This window comes from Ceratosolen solmsi, unplaced genomic scaffold (genome assembly GCF_000503995.2).
Source record: "Ceratosolen solmsi marchali unplaced genomic scaffold, CerSol_1.0 scaffold13, whole genome shotgun sequence".
Taxonomy (NCBI): domain Eukaryota; kingdom Metazoa; phylum Arthropoda; class Insecta; order Hymenoptera; family Agaonidae; genus Ceratosolen; species Ceratosolen solmsi.
Window position 1 is genome coordinate 8,884,946 of NW_011948418.1, and position 15,801 is coordinate 8,900,746.

At 31.0% G+C, this 15,801-nt stretch overlaps 1 protein-coding gene across 3 annotated transcripts; it reads left to right on the plus strand.

Annotated features, from left to right (window-relative positions):
- The first annotated feature begins 2,226 nt into the window (after positions 1-2,226).
- On the plus strand, positions 2,227-15,370 carry LOC105360263 (PERQ amino acid-rich with GYF domain-containing protein 2). Of its 3 annotated transcripts, none has more exons than XM_011497115.1 (17): positions 2,227-2,251; positions 3,198-3,242; positions 3,322-3,541; positions 3,761-3,925; positions 4,002-4,221; positions 4,340-4,517; positions 5,167-5,687; positions 6,344-7,029; positions 7,430-7,819; positions 8,305-8,661; positions 10,691-10,786; positions 11,201-11,643; positions 12,257-12,455; positions 12,537-12,743; positions 13,029-13,494; positions 13,751-13,980; positions 14,424-15,370. In XM_011497115.1, exons 1-17 carry the CDS (start codon positions 2,247-2,249, stop codon positions 14,547-14,549), a joined length of 4,554 nt encoding a protein of 1,517 aa, XP_011495417.1. In that variant the 5' UTR covers positions 2,227-2,246; the 3' UTR covers positions 14,550-15,370. The 3 variants fall into 3 exon arrangements, with proteins under 3 accessions (XP_011495417.1, XP_011495418.1, XP_011495419.1); XM_011497116.1 differs by having other exon boundaries at positions 5,179-5,687; XM_011497117.1 differs by having other exon boundaries at positions 2,234-2,373.
- Positions 15,371-15,801: the final 431 nt, after the last annotated feature.

Sequence of the window (15,801 nt, forward strand, 5' to 3'; positions counted from 1 at the left end):
TCGGCATTCATGCGAAATAGTAGATAGCAGATTAGTTAATAATAATCGAAGCTTTCAAATTAAAAAACATATATTATTGCATAATTACTCATTCACATTATTGAAATCTAGAGAAGATAAGCTCTTTTAAATAATTATTACTTGCCACGTAAAAAAATTAAGCAATCATTGATTCGCTCGTATTTTTATAATAGACGTGAAATACATATTTTTAATATTTAGTACATAGGTAATGAAAATTATTATTATTATTATTATTATATATATATATATATATAATAAGTAAAGAACTTTACCGAATGTAAAATGAAATTATATTCCTTCATATTATAATTTTTCTAATATCATTAACATCAAGTTTTAAAAACCAATCAACTTTCAACGATTTTCACAATAATTATCGATAATATTATAGTTAAATTGATTCTATTAAATTTAAACATAATTATTCATATGCTTTATAGTTTTTAAGCACAACAATAATAATTGTTCTTACGAGATTCTTCACAGTTCTAAAGTCAAGATGTTAATTTTTAAGTAGAAAATAGACATTTAAAAATATTATTGCAATTGAAAAAGTTATTGGTTTAAAAATGCATGTTCAGTCATAAAATTATACATAAATACACATACACGCATCATACATATATATATATATATATATATATATCTTTATATTTTTGTTGTATGCACGGTGCTTTAGATACAAATGAACATTTTAAAGTTTTTCAACACTGTATCATTGGCAATTCTCAATAAATCTTTACGACGTCATTTATAGCGATATCGACTTTATCACTGCAAAAACCGCCATTACTTAAAAATGGACAATTTATCAGGCTTCGGGGAAAGTCATAAATAAATACAACATTGTTTGATCTGACTAAAATGGGAACTTTAGTCAATTTTCAATCGTTGTCTTCATTTATCTCTCATGCTCATGAGTAAAAATATATAATGAGTACATGTAACAAGAGGTCAGTTATTACAAATAAAAAACAATAATATTCAGTCGAAGTATGGGTACGTAACATGCAACATATGCACCGGCAAGTGTAAGAATCGAGGTTCCCAACTTCTTGAAAGCATGAAACTTTCACGCAAGACGCAAGCGACTCAATCATGTATTTAGCTTCGTTCTCTATAACGAATGAACTACGCTTATCTTCTACTTTCTCTAATTCGTCTACGGGGATAGCAATATCCGTTCTCCACAAAATCATGCAACTGTTATATCCAACATTAGAGAGTATCCATTATAAAACAACAACTAAATATTGAAATTCCTATTTTAATGTTTAATTAACAATTGCTTCTATTATTAATTTTTTTTTTTTTTTTTTTTAATCACTTCAATTTATAATGTTAAAATTTATTATTGAATCATTCGACGAAGCGTGCTTACTTAACAAATTATAATTTCAAATAATATCTAAAAATGTGTTTGCACCTGAAACAAATAGGATATGTGTCTTTAAGACATAATAGAATTAATATATTTTTACTTTTATTACTGCTGCTGTTGTTCCTACTACTGCTAATTACGGCTACTACGCCTACTTTTACTACTATTACTACTATTATAATGACTATGGTGATAATAATAATAATAATGTTGTTTTACATGTATTTCATGTTGTAATTATTATTTTTATCGTCGTCGTTGTCGTCGCTGTCGTTGTTATTGTTATTTATTATTTATTATTTATTATTTATTATTATCGTTATCATTATTGGCGTGAGAGTACTTGTTGATAGATTTTGACAACTTTGAACGAATTCTCGGGAATCGAAAAAAATGTTAGATTTTATTCGAGGCTAATCATTAATGAGACAGTTTTTATAAATTATCATGATTGTTCTCGTCGAGCCTTATGAAATAAATAGAGACGTACTTATTTATTTGTGACATCTATAAGTAGAAAACATTGGGTCACGGAATTTTAGTTGTATCTTACAGTAACCCGTCACTATACACCCTATAAAATTCTCTATGATAGCAGCAGTAGTAGCAGCAGCAGCAGTAGCAGCATTAGCAGCAATAGCAGTAACAATAGCAGCAACAATTGCAGCAATAGTGGCAATAGAAGCAATAGCAGCAGCAGAAGCAGCAGAAGTAGCACCAGCAGCACCAGCAGCAGAAGCAGCAATAGCAACAGAAGCAGCAACAGAAGCAGCAGCAGCAGCAGCAGCAGCAGCAGCAGCAGCAGCAATAGCAACAGCAGTGGCAGCAGCAGCATAAGTTAATGCAGTAAGCCTGTGTTTGGTGCGCACGCGTACATTCAATCTACGGCGACTTTTTATTCCAAAAAGCTCGTATCGGCCATATTGGTGTGTTGTATCATTTTCTCGGTGATTTCGGAGTAAAAAAAGGTATTTTCGTGCCATATTCTCTGAATTTTTCACCGCGTCCCTTCAAATCCTCACCCTTGAGTCGAGTCCCTTGACTGCCAAGCGATAATGCATGTCGTCTCGCTCGGGCAAAAAAAAAGTTGGGTTAACGCTGCCACCTTGGCTCTCGCCTATGCACGGGGAAAATGTACATTAAAGGCAATGCTCTTTTTGCTCACGACCCGCAGAAAATTGGGCTCGACCGACTTCTTCCTTTCAATGATATTGCCGCCGGCTTTGACAAATAGTGTAGAACTGACTTCCTCGGTCCCCAGCCCCACACAATATTCTCTGTACCGTAATTGTACATTGACCTTACGAATTATGCGTCTTTCACCTCTGGGCTCTTGAACAGCAGCAGATTTATTTCTACACAGATCGTTGCACGTCTTGACTAAGCTAACCGAATTCATCTCTCGTCAGCTAATTCGTTTACCGGGATTATTCAATATATTTCTCGGAATGAGTTAATGCGTTCGCTGAAATTGACGAGAATTTAAAGGAACTCTTTGTTCATTCTGTTGACTTTAGATCCAAGCAGATTTTAAAGAGAAATACTTGTCTGCTTATTTTAATACAAGTAATTATGTCGATTAGATCTTTCAAAACTCCATTCATTGTTTTGCTATTTATCGCATACAGAGATAATAAATTTCATAATTTTGTACACTTATATTTAAATATCAAAGATAAAATTTGGCGGCTGTGTAATTTAATTATTTCATTAATCGTATCAAATTTTATATGGATTCATCTATTAACTTATTAGTTACTTATAATAAAATATAGAATTTTCAAACTTACAGGAGTTCTAGCATCATGACGGATTCTCTGAAGTTCGGTCCAGAATGGTGATTATCTATTTTTACAAACAATTTCTCAGACAAGACTTTTTGACATGCATAATATAATAAAAATATTAATTTATAGGTTACGCAATTTGGCAGGAGATGGATGCAGTGGAGGCGGAGGCGGAAGTCTCACAATTCCTCGGTATCAGTTGGCGGAGCATAGATACGGTCGAGAAGAGATGCTTGCTCTTTTTGATCGTATGTGTAAGCCTCCAGAGCCATTGTCAAGTTTTACAGCGCTTTATATACCAAAAGCTCAGCTACCATTGGCATTAATACAAATGACAGAGGAAGAAACAGTAAGCAAATTTATTGTACAGAGACGGCAAATTAATATTTAACAAACATACAGCATCTATAATTCTGTTATATTAATAAATTTATAATATAGTATTTCAGTTATTTATATGGCCGATGAATTTCTAAAAATATTATATATACCATATTTTAAGAGTGAAAATTTTAGCTAAATAAATGTAAATAATTAAAGATTTTATTTTATTTTTTTTTATTAACAGTGTTTATGGAGTGGGGGAGGTGGAAATAATAGTGCTAGTCGTGGTAGAGGTGGTAGTGTCGATCGTGGAGGGCGGAATAGAAGTGGAAGAACGGGCGGTCATTATCGTGGTGTGGGCTTTGAAGATATGGGAGAAGGTCCAAGAATTGAAACACAATCATTTCCGGTAAAATATACGCTTTATTTTATTAAATTACTATTTTAATGCAAGGATATAAATATAATTTAATTTATCGATATAGGTGCGAACCAGAGCATTTGATAGACCTCCAAGTGAACGTACCTGGTCAGAACGAAACGGAGTAGATCCGGCTGAGTGGAACGGGTCAACTAGTCCTAGAAAGGATGTGAGTCGTGCTTTAAGTGGCAATTCTCTTATGGAAAGTAATTGGAGGCGCAATCGAGGTGGTGGAGGAAATGACGATGGTTGGCGATTGAATAAAGCAAGAGCTGAAAAATGGAGTAATGAATTTCTATTAATTAGAGATATTTAGTGAATTTGAATATTTTCATGTATTTAAATAGTTAATTCAACGAAAACTAAATATTACTACGAATTAAAAATATATATTTATTGTAGCTAAAGAGAGTTGGCGTGATGCTGATAAAGAACGAGACGAAAAAATAGATGGCGATGAAGATAAAAAGAGAGAACGTTGGGATCATAAAGGGAGTAATAGAGCGTTTGATTCTCATCCACCTCCATTACGTAAAAATCGTTCAAATCATCATGATAATCACGATAATCTACCAGAATGGTAACTATCTTTTTCTGATTTTATATTAATTATAGATACGAGTTTTAACTGACAATTTTAGATATATATTTACTTATATATATATATATATATATATATATATGTCAATGAAAATATTTGAAAGAATATAATTTATTAATTATATTTCATAATCCTAACGTCTTTTACTTAATGATTATAACTAATAAACTTTTTAAACATATTGTTTTAAGAAATGTACTCAAATAAACAATATATTTTTGTATTTATATTAAAGCAACCTAACTTACAAAATCTATTTAAATTATTGCTATTGCTTCAATTAACTTTTGATAAACTACTCATTATTTTTTAAATGTATTAGAATAAAATAAAAATATAATTTTTAATTGAATTGATTCAATAAATTTTTCACAATGAATCTCATCTCTAAATCAATATCCCATAAGTATTTAAGCATTATTTGAAACGATAATTAGAAATTAAATTTATGTTTGATGAATGCTAGCCATTTTTGAATATTCGACAGTCACAAGAAAATTGTATTATAATTCTGTGAATGTTCTGAGTATTATGTTACGAATATTAACGAGAGCGATAAATTTTAACTGAAAAATAAATGAAAAATTTTGCATTAATCATTGAATATCAGGAATGAAATGATACACAGTGAGTTTTACAGGGCGACCGAAAATCCCAGTGAAAGTGGTGGTAGTTTCGATGCCTCCGGAGCATTTCATGGCATGTACTCAGATGACGATGAGGAGCATCCAGATCGAGTGCATCACGATAGAAAGCAACGGGGCTCACGAATACGTCGTGTTTCGGAGGGTAATGCTTCACAGTATAAAAATGGTGTAAGATCGGCTCCCATTATTAGTCGGTCAACAAAATTCGACCGGGCATTAAACGGTGAACGGCCAAAGTCCTTGCATGCTGAATCTGAAGATCAAATTTTACCACCAGAGAAGGAGACGAGACGTAGTTTATCACCAATAAAGTTAACATCAGTTTCCAGTAGTCCCTCTATTAAAAAGACCTCGTCCACGACGAATAATAACACTAGTCAAACTGTTAGTAGTAGTCAACCAGCGACGAACTCCATCGATTCGAGGAAGAAAGATAAAGGAACAAAGCAATTAATACAAGAAAAACCTCAGAAGAATTCACCACAGACGACCACTACAAATGGTGAGAAATTTGCTTATTTAATGTTTTTCCATCTATTATTATTATTATTATTTTTCATATATTACCTTAATTAAATGTCGTAAACTTTGTTATTTTAACATTTATTACACGATTCTTATAATTATTAAAAATATGTAAAATATAAAGTAATTTACTTTTTATAATAATTAAATAACAATGAAAGATAAAAATACATGAAATCGAGTACGAAAATATTCGATCTGCCTCTTATGATTTATTACCGTAGTTTTAAATTGCATTAAGTTGGTGATAAATATTTGATTACTTCGCTTTCGCATAAAACGTTATTGAATTTGAAAAAAAAAAAAAAAAAAGTTCCGCGTTATAATTTAAAATAAGTTTTAGTTTAATAAAATATTATTAATTTTATATTTATTGTTATTGCAAAGAAATAAAACTTATTAATTGTGCAATAATATTTTTTTGTTTACAAACATACAAATTATACGAATTATTAACGTATGTTCAACACTTAAATATGCATGAATTATTTAAATATTTATTTCATGTATTGAAAGGTAATTAAGTAAAAAATTAACTCATATTGGTTTAAAAAAAAGTAATTTATATGCTTTATTTGATATTTAATTAACAGATTAAAAGATCTTCACAATGTATATTATTTTACCTTACAGTGCCAGTTTCTAAAGCCAAATCGAAAATAGAAAGCCCAATGAAAATAGATGATCCAAAACCTAAAACCGAGCGCAATAAAACATCCAGTAAAGCAGAGAACGCCAACAAACTTGAATTGCGAAAGCCCGTGGAGCCGACGAAAATCAAAATATCAAATATTCCACAGCAACAACAGCAACAACAACAACAACAACAACAACAACAACAGCAACAACCGCTACAATCAATACCTCAGCGAGTTCCTGCGGATGTGGGTGTCAACATAATACAGCGGCAAGAGCAAACGGACGACAAACAGAGAACAGAAACAGACAACTTGGATAGGATGGAGGAAGAGGTCGCAAAACTCATTGATGGCGGAAGTCCTCGAGACGAAAAGCCAGCATCGAGTGTTCTGTCTTCGTCGGCGGTCGTCGTAAATCAAACGGTTATCGAGTCGACAATACCGCCAGGCACACAGACCACTACAGTTATACAAGAGAAATGGTATTATAGGGATCCGCAGGGCGAGGTTCAGGGTCCTTTCCTTGCCAGCGAGATGGGCGAGTGGCATAAACAGGGCTACTTTACACCAAATTTACTGCTCAGGAGAACCTGCGACGAGAGATACACAACGCTTGGCGACCTCATAAATTTGTGTGGCAGAGTACCATTTAAACCAGGCACCAATTTCCCTCCACTCAAGGTAAACGCTTCTATTCCTAGTAATTGAGCGTTATGTCATTCCCCAGTGAAGCTCCAGCAATCGAAATTAAATTTATTTTTCTTCCTTCAATTTATGTATTTAAAGTAATTTTTATTAAAAAAAAAAAAAATCCGCCTTTTTATAAATTGAAAATATATTCAACCGCATTTTTTAATTTCACGATAATAGACAATTACTTTATTTGCAATAACTTATGTATATGAAATGTTATGCGTGCATAATGTGTAAAATTAAAAATGTAATTTCGATAATGATCGTTACTGATAATCTTGAACGATGTTCAATAAATCAAGTAAAGTTTTTTTTTCTTCTTTTTTAAATAAAAGAAGAAATATATGTATTATCAACTTCTTAACAAAAGTGTCACTTTTGCCCGTAGCTCTCCGATATGAGAATGTCGCCGAGTGTTGTTGGAGCGGTGCCGAACACTATGCCAGTACCCGGTGGCTTGCCCAAACCGACCCCCATCGATGATCCGCTACTCCTGTATCAGTACCAGCAATACCGACTCCTGCAGAATCAGCAGATGTTCTTGAAGCAGTTGCGTGCGAGTGCCATTGGTAAGCTGTCTCAGTCGGAGCAGTGGGCGAACCTCAGCCCCGTCGAGCAAAATCAGCTGGTATTGCAATATGTGAGATCGATCGATTCGGAAATATCGGAGATGCCACAATCCCAGCCGCCGGCTGTCCCAAGTACTTTTATACCTACGATGCCGCAACCGGCACCACCTTCGAGCTCGGTACTGCAAATCTTTCCCCAACTTCATCAGGTAAATTTTAGTGCTACCCAGACGATCACAATTTACATGTTTAATTACGATTAACTCGTAATAACATCGCGGAAGGTTGGTTTAATCGTATGTTTTTACAAGAGAAAGTCTTACGTATATAATAATAATAATAATAATAATAATAATAATAATAATAATAAGACGTGATAAATGAAAAAGCTTGAATGTAATATCAAATAGTTAAAAATACATTTAATGTGAATAAGCCTTTAGTGTATCTTCAACAGATTCAAATTTCCAGACACTTTCACTCCATTTCACTTTCACTTAATTTGTGGATTATTCGACATTAAAATATATTTAAAATACATCTCTTGGCTTGTATTTTGCTTATAATTCACAATTGTTTAGTTTCAATTGATTTGCAGTATATCTCAACAATATTCCCATTGCCTCTACACGCAATTGCAGTAAATTGAACGTTAATAAATATTAATGATTAATGATTATTTTCTTGCACATAGGCAGCAAAAAGTCATCCAGAACCAGCGCACGTACCCGCGCCCAGTCCCCATATGTCTACTGGTGCAATAGATCCGATCCAGCAACTGATGCAACAAATGAGCGGCATGCGAAATTTGCCGCCCTTACCGCAGTCGACGATCGTTCCAAGTCCCCCACAGCCACAACCCCAGCACCAGCCCCAACCGCTACCCCAACCCCAGGACGACAATCCGATAAAATCCTGGCTTAGGCAGCTCGCCGTCAATAGCAGTGGACATATTCAGCAACAACCCCAGCTGCAGACTCAGATCGAGTCAGTATGGCATCAACCACCGCCTCATCTTACGTCCTTTAACGCGCAAAATTGGATGACGCAGGTCAGTAAAGATGCCATTAATTTACATTTGTTTTACTGCGCGCTGAGGTTTCATAAGTTTCGGGTTATTTAATGGAAAAGCAATTTATCAATTAAATGTGTTTACTTCAGGCTTGAATTAGAATGAAAAAGCAAAGATAATTTATTTCAATTTCAACTGGCCGCCCGAGTTAAATAAATATATAGTTTCGTTTTTCTTATACATTGATTTCTTATACGTGAATTATACATCATTGTAGAGCCTTAATAATAATTATATTAATCAATATTAATTATATTAATAATTATAGCAAATAATTAAAATTAATAAATAATATTTTCAAGTGATGGAGTACTTTGTAATTTTTTATTATTTTTTTTTTTAATAGATTTATTAAATTTAACATTTTTCAAATACTTTATAAACCTATCTTTTATTCTGAGATGTCTGAGAATTCAGATTATGAAAAATAATCATTTTTAACTACTAAAATACTTCTTTTAGAAAATAGAAGATTAAAACTTTTATACTTTTCAAAAGACTTAATATATCAGTAATATCGAACCTCATAAAGAAACCAATTACCAAAGAATATTATTGAACCATTATACTTCTTATGAATTGTATTGTCAAATAATTTTAAAATAATATAACTACATTTTATAAATAGGATTAATTTCGGAATCCATAGATTATCTTATAGCCATTTTAACTAAATATTTATTTAACAAATTAATTAATCAAATGATGGAAAATTAAAAAAGTATTTATTCTTTATCTGTAATTCGTGTATATATATATATATATATATATATATATATATATATATATATATATAATTAATTATTTTTGTACCAATTTATTAGGGAACACTTCGTTAGTTTTATTTTTCATTTAACAAAGATTTATGTTTTATCGGATTTGTCAATTAATATATCGTAATCTTAATTTTTATACTAATATTTCAATACAACCGACTAAAAAGGCTCAATCACATAAATACAGTAGAATATCCTGAATCAATTGCATGTAAACTCACATATTTGACATAAATTCATTTTTGTTTTGTTTTTTTCGATTGTATTTCTACTTTAGAAGTAACATTTGGGAATTATTTCAATATAAAAGTCTCATACTATTTTAATCGAGTTCTATATGAATTTGCACAAATTTGTGTGTGTGTGTGTGTGCACGCGTGTGTAGAAAATTCAATCACTTGAAACAAGTAATCAACGTGCCATTAATATTATCCTGTTTACATAGACTGTGCTTTGGATTTGTTCATGAATGAATCTTGTGTTTACTATACATATACAATTAAGCTTGTAGTAGTTAAGCTTCTCTTTGATAAGCTTTATTATTGTGAGATCAATAGGTATTTAAACTACTTAATATAACTAATGTATCAAAAAATGCCTTGTAAAATATGGATTTTTGTTTATTATTCATTATAAAGCAGTTGATTATAATATTCGACTAGAGGACAATAATATTTTTATTTCATATAAATAAAGGTATTTTTTAAATTAAGCTTATTTATATTCGTGTGCCGTTAGTTTTCCAAATCGTGTGTTAAATTTTGGTATTATACATTAATCCGAATATAATTTTTCAAAATTATATGTTTGATAAGATAATGGACATAAAAAAATTATTTCTTTTTATTACAATTGCAAATGCTAAGTATTGCAAATAAAATTGGTGGCTATTGTGTTGAAATACAAATTTCTTTGGTAAATTAAATAATGTTTATACTTTAGCAATTGAAAATATATATATTTATAAAATATTAATGTTATGTTTGTAAGATATATTCAATTATAAACTTAATTTTATTGCGTTAACGATACATATTCATGTATAGGCTATTAACTTATTCATTTCTCAGATTAATTATCCAATTAAATATCTTATTCTCTTTTAGCAATTTATAACAATCATAAAGAAGAAATTGTACAATTATTGAAAACATAAATAACAAATATACAAATATTTTATCGATTACTTTAAAAATTAACATTTTATGTAATAACATTACCGTTGAACTCAGGTTGGTGCGATTCAACCAACAGTACCTCCTGGCCAACTGCCTGGCTCATTATGGGATATTCATCCTAAGGATATGAAGACAGAGCAACAAATATTGGTATGATATGCAAAATGAATGATAGAAAAATGAATTTATGAAGTAATATGTATAATGTTATACCGGTAAACGTGAAAAATAGTCATATTTATATGCATAAATGACCATTCATACTATTAATTTATATTAATATTTTAAAAAGTTTAATTCTTTTGAACGTTAAAAATATATTAAATTTATGTTTTATTATCAATAAGCTCTTATTTTCATAATGTTAATATTTATTTTATTTACTGTTGTAAAATTTCTAAACATAATTTTGGCTTTTTTTTACAAATATTTTAAAATAAAATACTCGTTTATACGTGTAATTATACAAAAATATTCTAAAACCTTTAATTATTTACTATTAAATTTGTAACTCAATTGAAAGCATTTGCGTTAAAATATCATTTTTATGTATAATTATTATAGGAGGAACAGAATCTAAAAATGCAAGAAGAAAAAAAGAAAGAGGAGCTGCGGAAGAAAGAAGAATTAGAAAGACAAAAGGTCGAACAAGAACGCGTTAAACGTCAGCAAGAGGAAGAATTAGCAAGATTGAAAGCAGCTGAGGAAGCGGCAAAGCGAGAAGAGGCCGAGAGAAAGAAACGTGATGAGGAGAAAAGACGTCTTGAAGAAATAAAGCATAAGCAGGAAGAAGAGCGGAGAAAACTGGAAGAAAGGCGACGTAAGGAAGAGGAGAGGAAACGCGAGGAAAAGCGAAAACAGGATGAAGAGCTGAATAGGAAAAAGCAAGAAGAGGAAAAGAGAAAACGCGAGGAAGCCCAGAGACAGGAGGAAAAATTAAGAAGAGAGGAGGAACAAAGAAAAAAATTGGAAGAAGAGCAGAAGAGGCAGGAAGAAGAAAGATTAAGGTATATTTATTGCGTTTAAAAATAAAAATAACATCGTTTTATTATAATTATCATTGTATTTTGTAGCTTTGTAATTAATTTTTATTTATAATTTGAAATCTTAACAACATTTTATATCATATCTTATAGGTTTTCATTACTAAATCATGGTTTTTAATTAAAATGACAAATAAAAATGGAATATCTTAGTTGTAGATTAAAAAAATTACATATAATTGGAAATCGAGATTATCGATAAGAGAGAATACGTAGTATTGTAATAAAATTGATAAATATTATGTAGATTTTAAATAAGTTTTTCAAAGTCAGTGTGATCGAATTTAAAAAAAAAAACAACAACTCATTAATATATATGTTGTTAACGCGAATATAAGCTGAGCATTGAGCTTGAACATTTTACTCGAAAGTACTATATAAGCAATACAACAACAGTTAATACTAGAAATACCAAAATTATATTTCATATATAAAATATTCAACTGAATTTTTTTTAACAATACTAAAGCTTAACAATCGTCAAAGTAAGAGTGCCTCGACTTTCATTACCGTAATTGTAAGCATATATTGTATCTCTCATTAAAAGTAAAAAAAAAAAAAAAAACACTACTCACAGAAAAGAGGAAGAGGCCCGTAAGAAATCCGAGGCCGAGGAACAAGCGAGAAAAGCCGAGCAAAGACGAAGAGAGGCTGAGGCGCTTCGGAAATTACAAGAACGCAGTAAGGCTCCCTGGGCTCAAGCTCCTCCTGCACCCCCACCAACTGCCCAAGCCTCTCTAGCCGAGATTCAAAGGCTTGAAAGAGAAAAGAAGGCTGTAAGTATACGCTTTTGCAAATTTACACTCTCCACATTGGTGCAACAGTGTCCCGTGCTACTATTTGAATTAAAATTACAGGAAGATTTGCGGCTTCAGCAGTTGCTACAACAGCAGCAATTGGCCCAGCAGAAGGCAGCCGAAGCAGCTCAGGAAGCACTTACAGATTCTGCCAAACGTTTGCAATTTAAATGGGCCGAAAAGGCCGCTCCCATTAATAATATGAATCAGGTGAAGAGCCTCGCCCAAATTCAACAGGAAGAGCAGGAGAGAGTCGCCAAAGTTAAGGTCAATATCAAGTAAAAAAAAATTATCAACTAATTTTCTTTATTCGAAATTAATTTTTGCTTTTCAATTCCAATGGCCTCATCTTATTACTGTTAGTTTCATCGTATTATGCAGATATTATATGCAATTGTACCGTGAACGAAAAATGTATTACCCTGCTTCTGTAAGATGCTTTCGTGCGAGCCAAACTTTGCCAAAAAAAGCATTTCGTTTTTATTAAAATTGAAAAGTATTATTATAAAGATTAATATTAAGAACAATTAGTCTAATTTCAAATTACTTTAGCATCAAGAAAGAGAAAGACAAGAAAAAGAGAAGGCCAGTCAGAAAGAGGCAACTATTACACTGCAAAATGTCAGTATTTGGGGTACGGCATCTCAGAGTTTAAATTGGTCAAACACTTCAAACTCTAGTAACCAAATTTATGGAGCTGGTGGGGGCTTTTGGGATGATTTGACTCCAAAAGTTAACACCATTGCTCCAAAAATGGTTAACGCCGTAAGTTCTAAGACATCGATAAAGCAACAGACGACCGCCGCCAAATTATCTCCTCAGCAGAATCAGCATCAGCATCAGCATCAGCATCAGCAGCAGCAGCAGCAGCAGCAGCAAAATAATAAAATGGTGAAGAATAAAAACAAAAAGGAAGAGGAATTGGTGAAGAAGCTTTTTGAACAAAATACTGCCAAAACTGATGATTTCACCCAATGGTGTAACAAAGCTTTGACTGGTCTTCAAGTATCAGTAGATAGTTAGTATTGCAAATTATTATTTACACAATGTCGTTAATAATCAATAACTCGCTTATTCTATAATTCATTATTTTTACAAAATTTCAACATAACAATACACTTATCAAATTGTCTATTTACTAATTCAAATGATAAATAATTTACAAATGAGTAAAAAAAATTTTTAATCATTTCTTAATCTTTGTTATTGAAATATTTTACATAGATTTTTTTGAGGAATAATTTATTAAATCGTGAAACGACGAAATTTTTCAGTACCTACTTTTATTGGCTTCTTACGCGACATTGAAGCAGCATATGAAGTTAAAGAATATGTACGTATGTACTTGGGCGATGGTAAACAATGTTCTGAATTCGCTAAGCAGTTTTTAGAAAAAAGAAGTAAATGGAAATCGTCTCAGCGGCCACAGACACACGCAGATGATTTATGTAAGCCAGCTCCTGCTGTTAATCCAAATACTTCAACGGAATTTCAAGAAGTAAAGGTACGTTTAAAGCCGACATATAACACTTTGATTCATGAATAAATATTATTAACGAGACTTGCCGTATTGTTTATGAATATTCGAAAGTAAAGATTTTCTTATTTATATAAAAATTAATATATATATATTTTTTTTTTTATAAAATTGAATGTCTGTACACGAAGATTTGAAAAAATTAATATGAAATTTGATGTATGCTTGTAATGGAAAATTCAAAAGTATTTTAAAGTATTATTAAAAATTTAATCAAGTTGAATTGTTATAGACATTTACCTGACACGCACACACACACACACACATATATATATATATGAACACGTGCGCGCACACTATAAAGCAAACACAGAAATAAAGTATTTATCCTTTATCGTCTCGTTAAAATGATATTTACGTTTGATTTATGAAATATGTTGATTCATTGGAATTCTTTATAAAATTTTCAGAATAAATCCAAAAAACCGAAGAAAGGCAAAATGTTTAAAGTAGATAGTAAAATGCTCGGTTTCAGTGTTATGTCTGCCCCAGATCGCATCAATGTCGGAGATCGTGATTATGCAGAAGGCGTATAAATAAGAGATAATTGGATCTCGAATGTTTAATTTGGAGAACTGTTCTTCATAACTTTGGTTCGTCCCAAAAGAAGTTTTAATTTATTTTTCTTGTATTCTATTAGAGGCAGGATTGTAAATTTCTCGACGAGGATACTCCGCTAACCATAAAGATTTTCTGTGAAAACTTATAGGGAGACTCCCAAATCTATTCTTGGATTTCAAAATGTCGAGAACTTATAAAACCTACTCTTTTTATTCTTTCTCTCAGATGACAAAAATTATATTAAATTTTTTCAGAATGCACACGCATATACGCATTGAATATTGTTAATTAGATGAATAATTGAGCGTCGGTGAAAGAAAGTACACTTCTAGTTGATAAGATGTTTTTTCCTAATTCTCTAAATGAGTCTTGTTTCCTATTATTCATCTTCCGTTTATTACACAAAAGTATTTAAATTTAAGCAAGTTCTTTAATGCTATTTAAATTTTTTATATAAAAATTTGCAAAACTTGAGCGTGCTTTAAGCACGAAGATCTTTGATATGACGATTTGCATATATTAAAGTAAGTTCTAATCATTATTAACATTAATCATTTACTCCTGATAATTATAAGGTGTACATAAGTTTATGCAGTTTGTCAATTTTCATACATCGTTATTTACATTTTTATTTTAAAAAAAAATTTACAACAAATGTAAACATTGTCTGAGATATCAAATATCTTTTTGAAATTTAGCAAGTGTTCTTCGCGTACTTGTATTTTTGTTAACGAAAATCACTTTAAAGTCTTAATAAAGAATGTATTTTCATCGGAAGAATAAATTGTGAAAATCATAATTGATAAAATATACCATACTAATTTTAAATTTATATTTAAAACAAAAACAAAAACAAAACAAAAAAAAAACAAAAAAGAAAGCATTTTGATAAATCGTAATAAGAGTAAAATAAAACTATTTAACTACTTATAGTAATTTATAAAAAAAATATAGTTTTCATCCGAATTATAAATTACACGTTGTTGTGAATGTCATTTAAAAAAAAATTTTGTATTTATAATTTAATCCTTAATTTAAATACTGTAAAATCTTGTTTTACTCTTGTTAAGATAACGAAATTTAATATGCTCCGTTGCGATATGTACATGATATTTCCTTTTATAATTTATGTACCATTTCATTTTTCAGCAATGAAAAATGATTATGGGTATGTCCCTGTAAAATCTATTTTGTTATAAGCAATGTAAGTGTATGAGCTGTGAAATG

Excerpts from the sequence above, each read along its gene's own strand:
- LOC105360263 (XM_011497115.1), top strand. Across the intron at positions 3,542-3,760 it reads AAATGACAGAGGAAGAAACA|TGTTTATGGAGTGGGGGAGG; the intron begins GTAAGCAAATTT and ends TTTTATTAACAG. Across the intron at positions 10,787-11,200 it reads AGACAGAGCAACAAATATTG|GAGGAACAGAATCTAAAAAT; the intron begins GTATGATATGCA and ends TAATTATTATAG.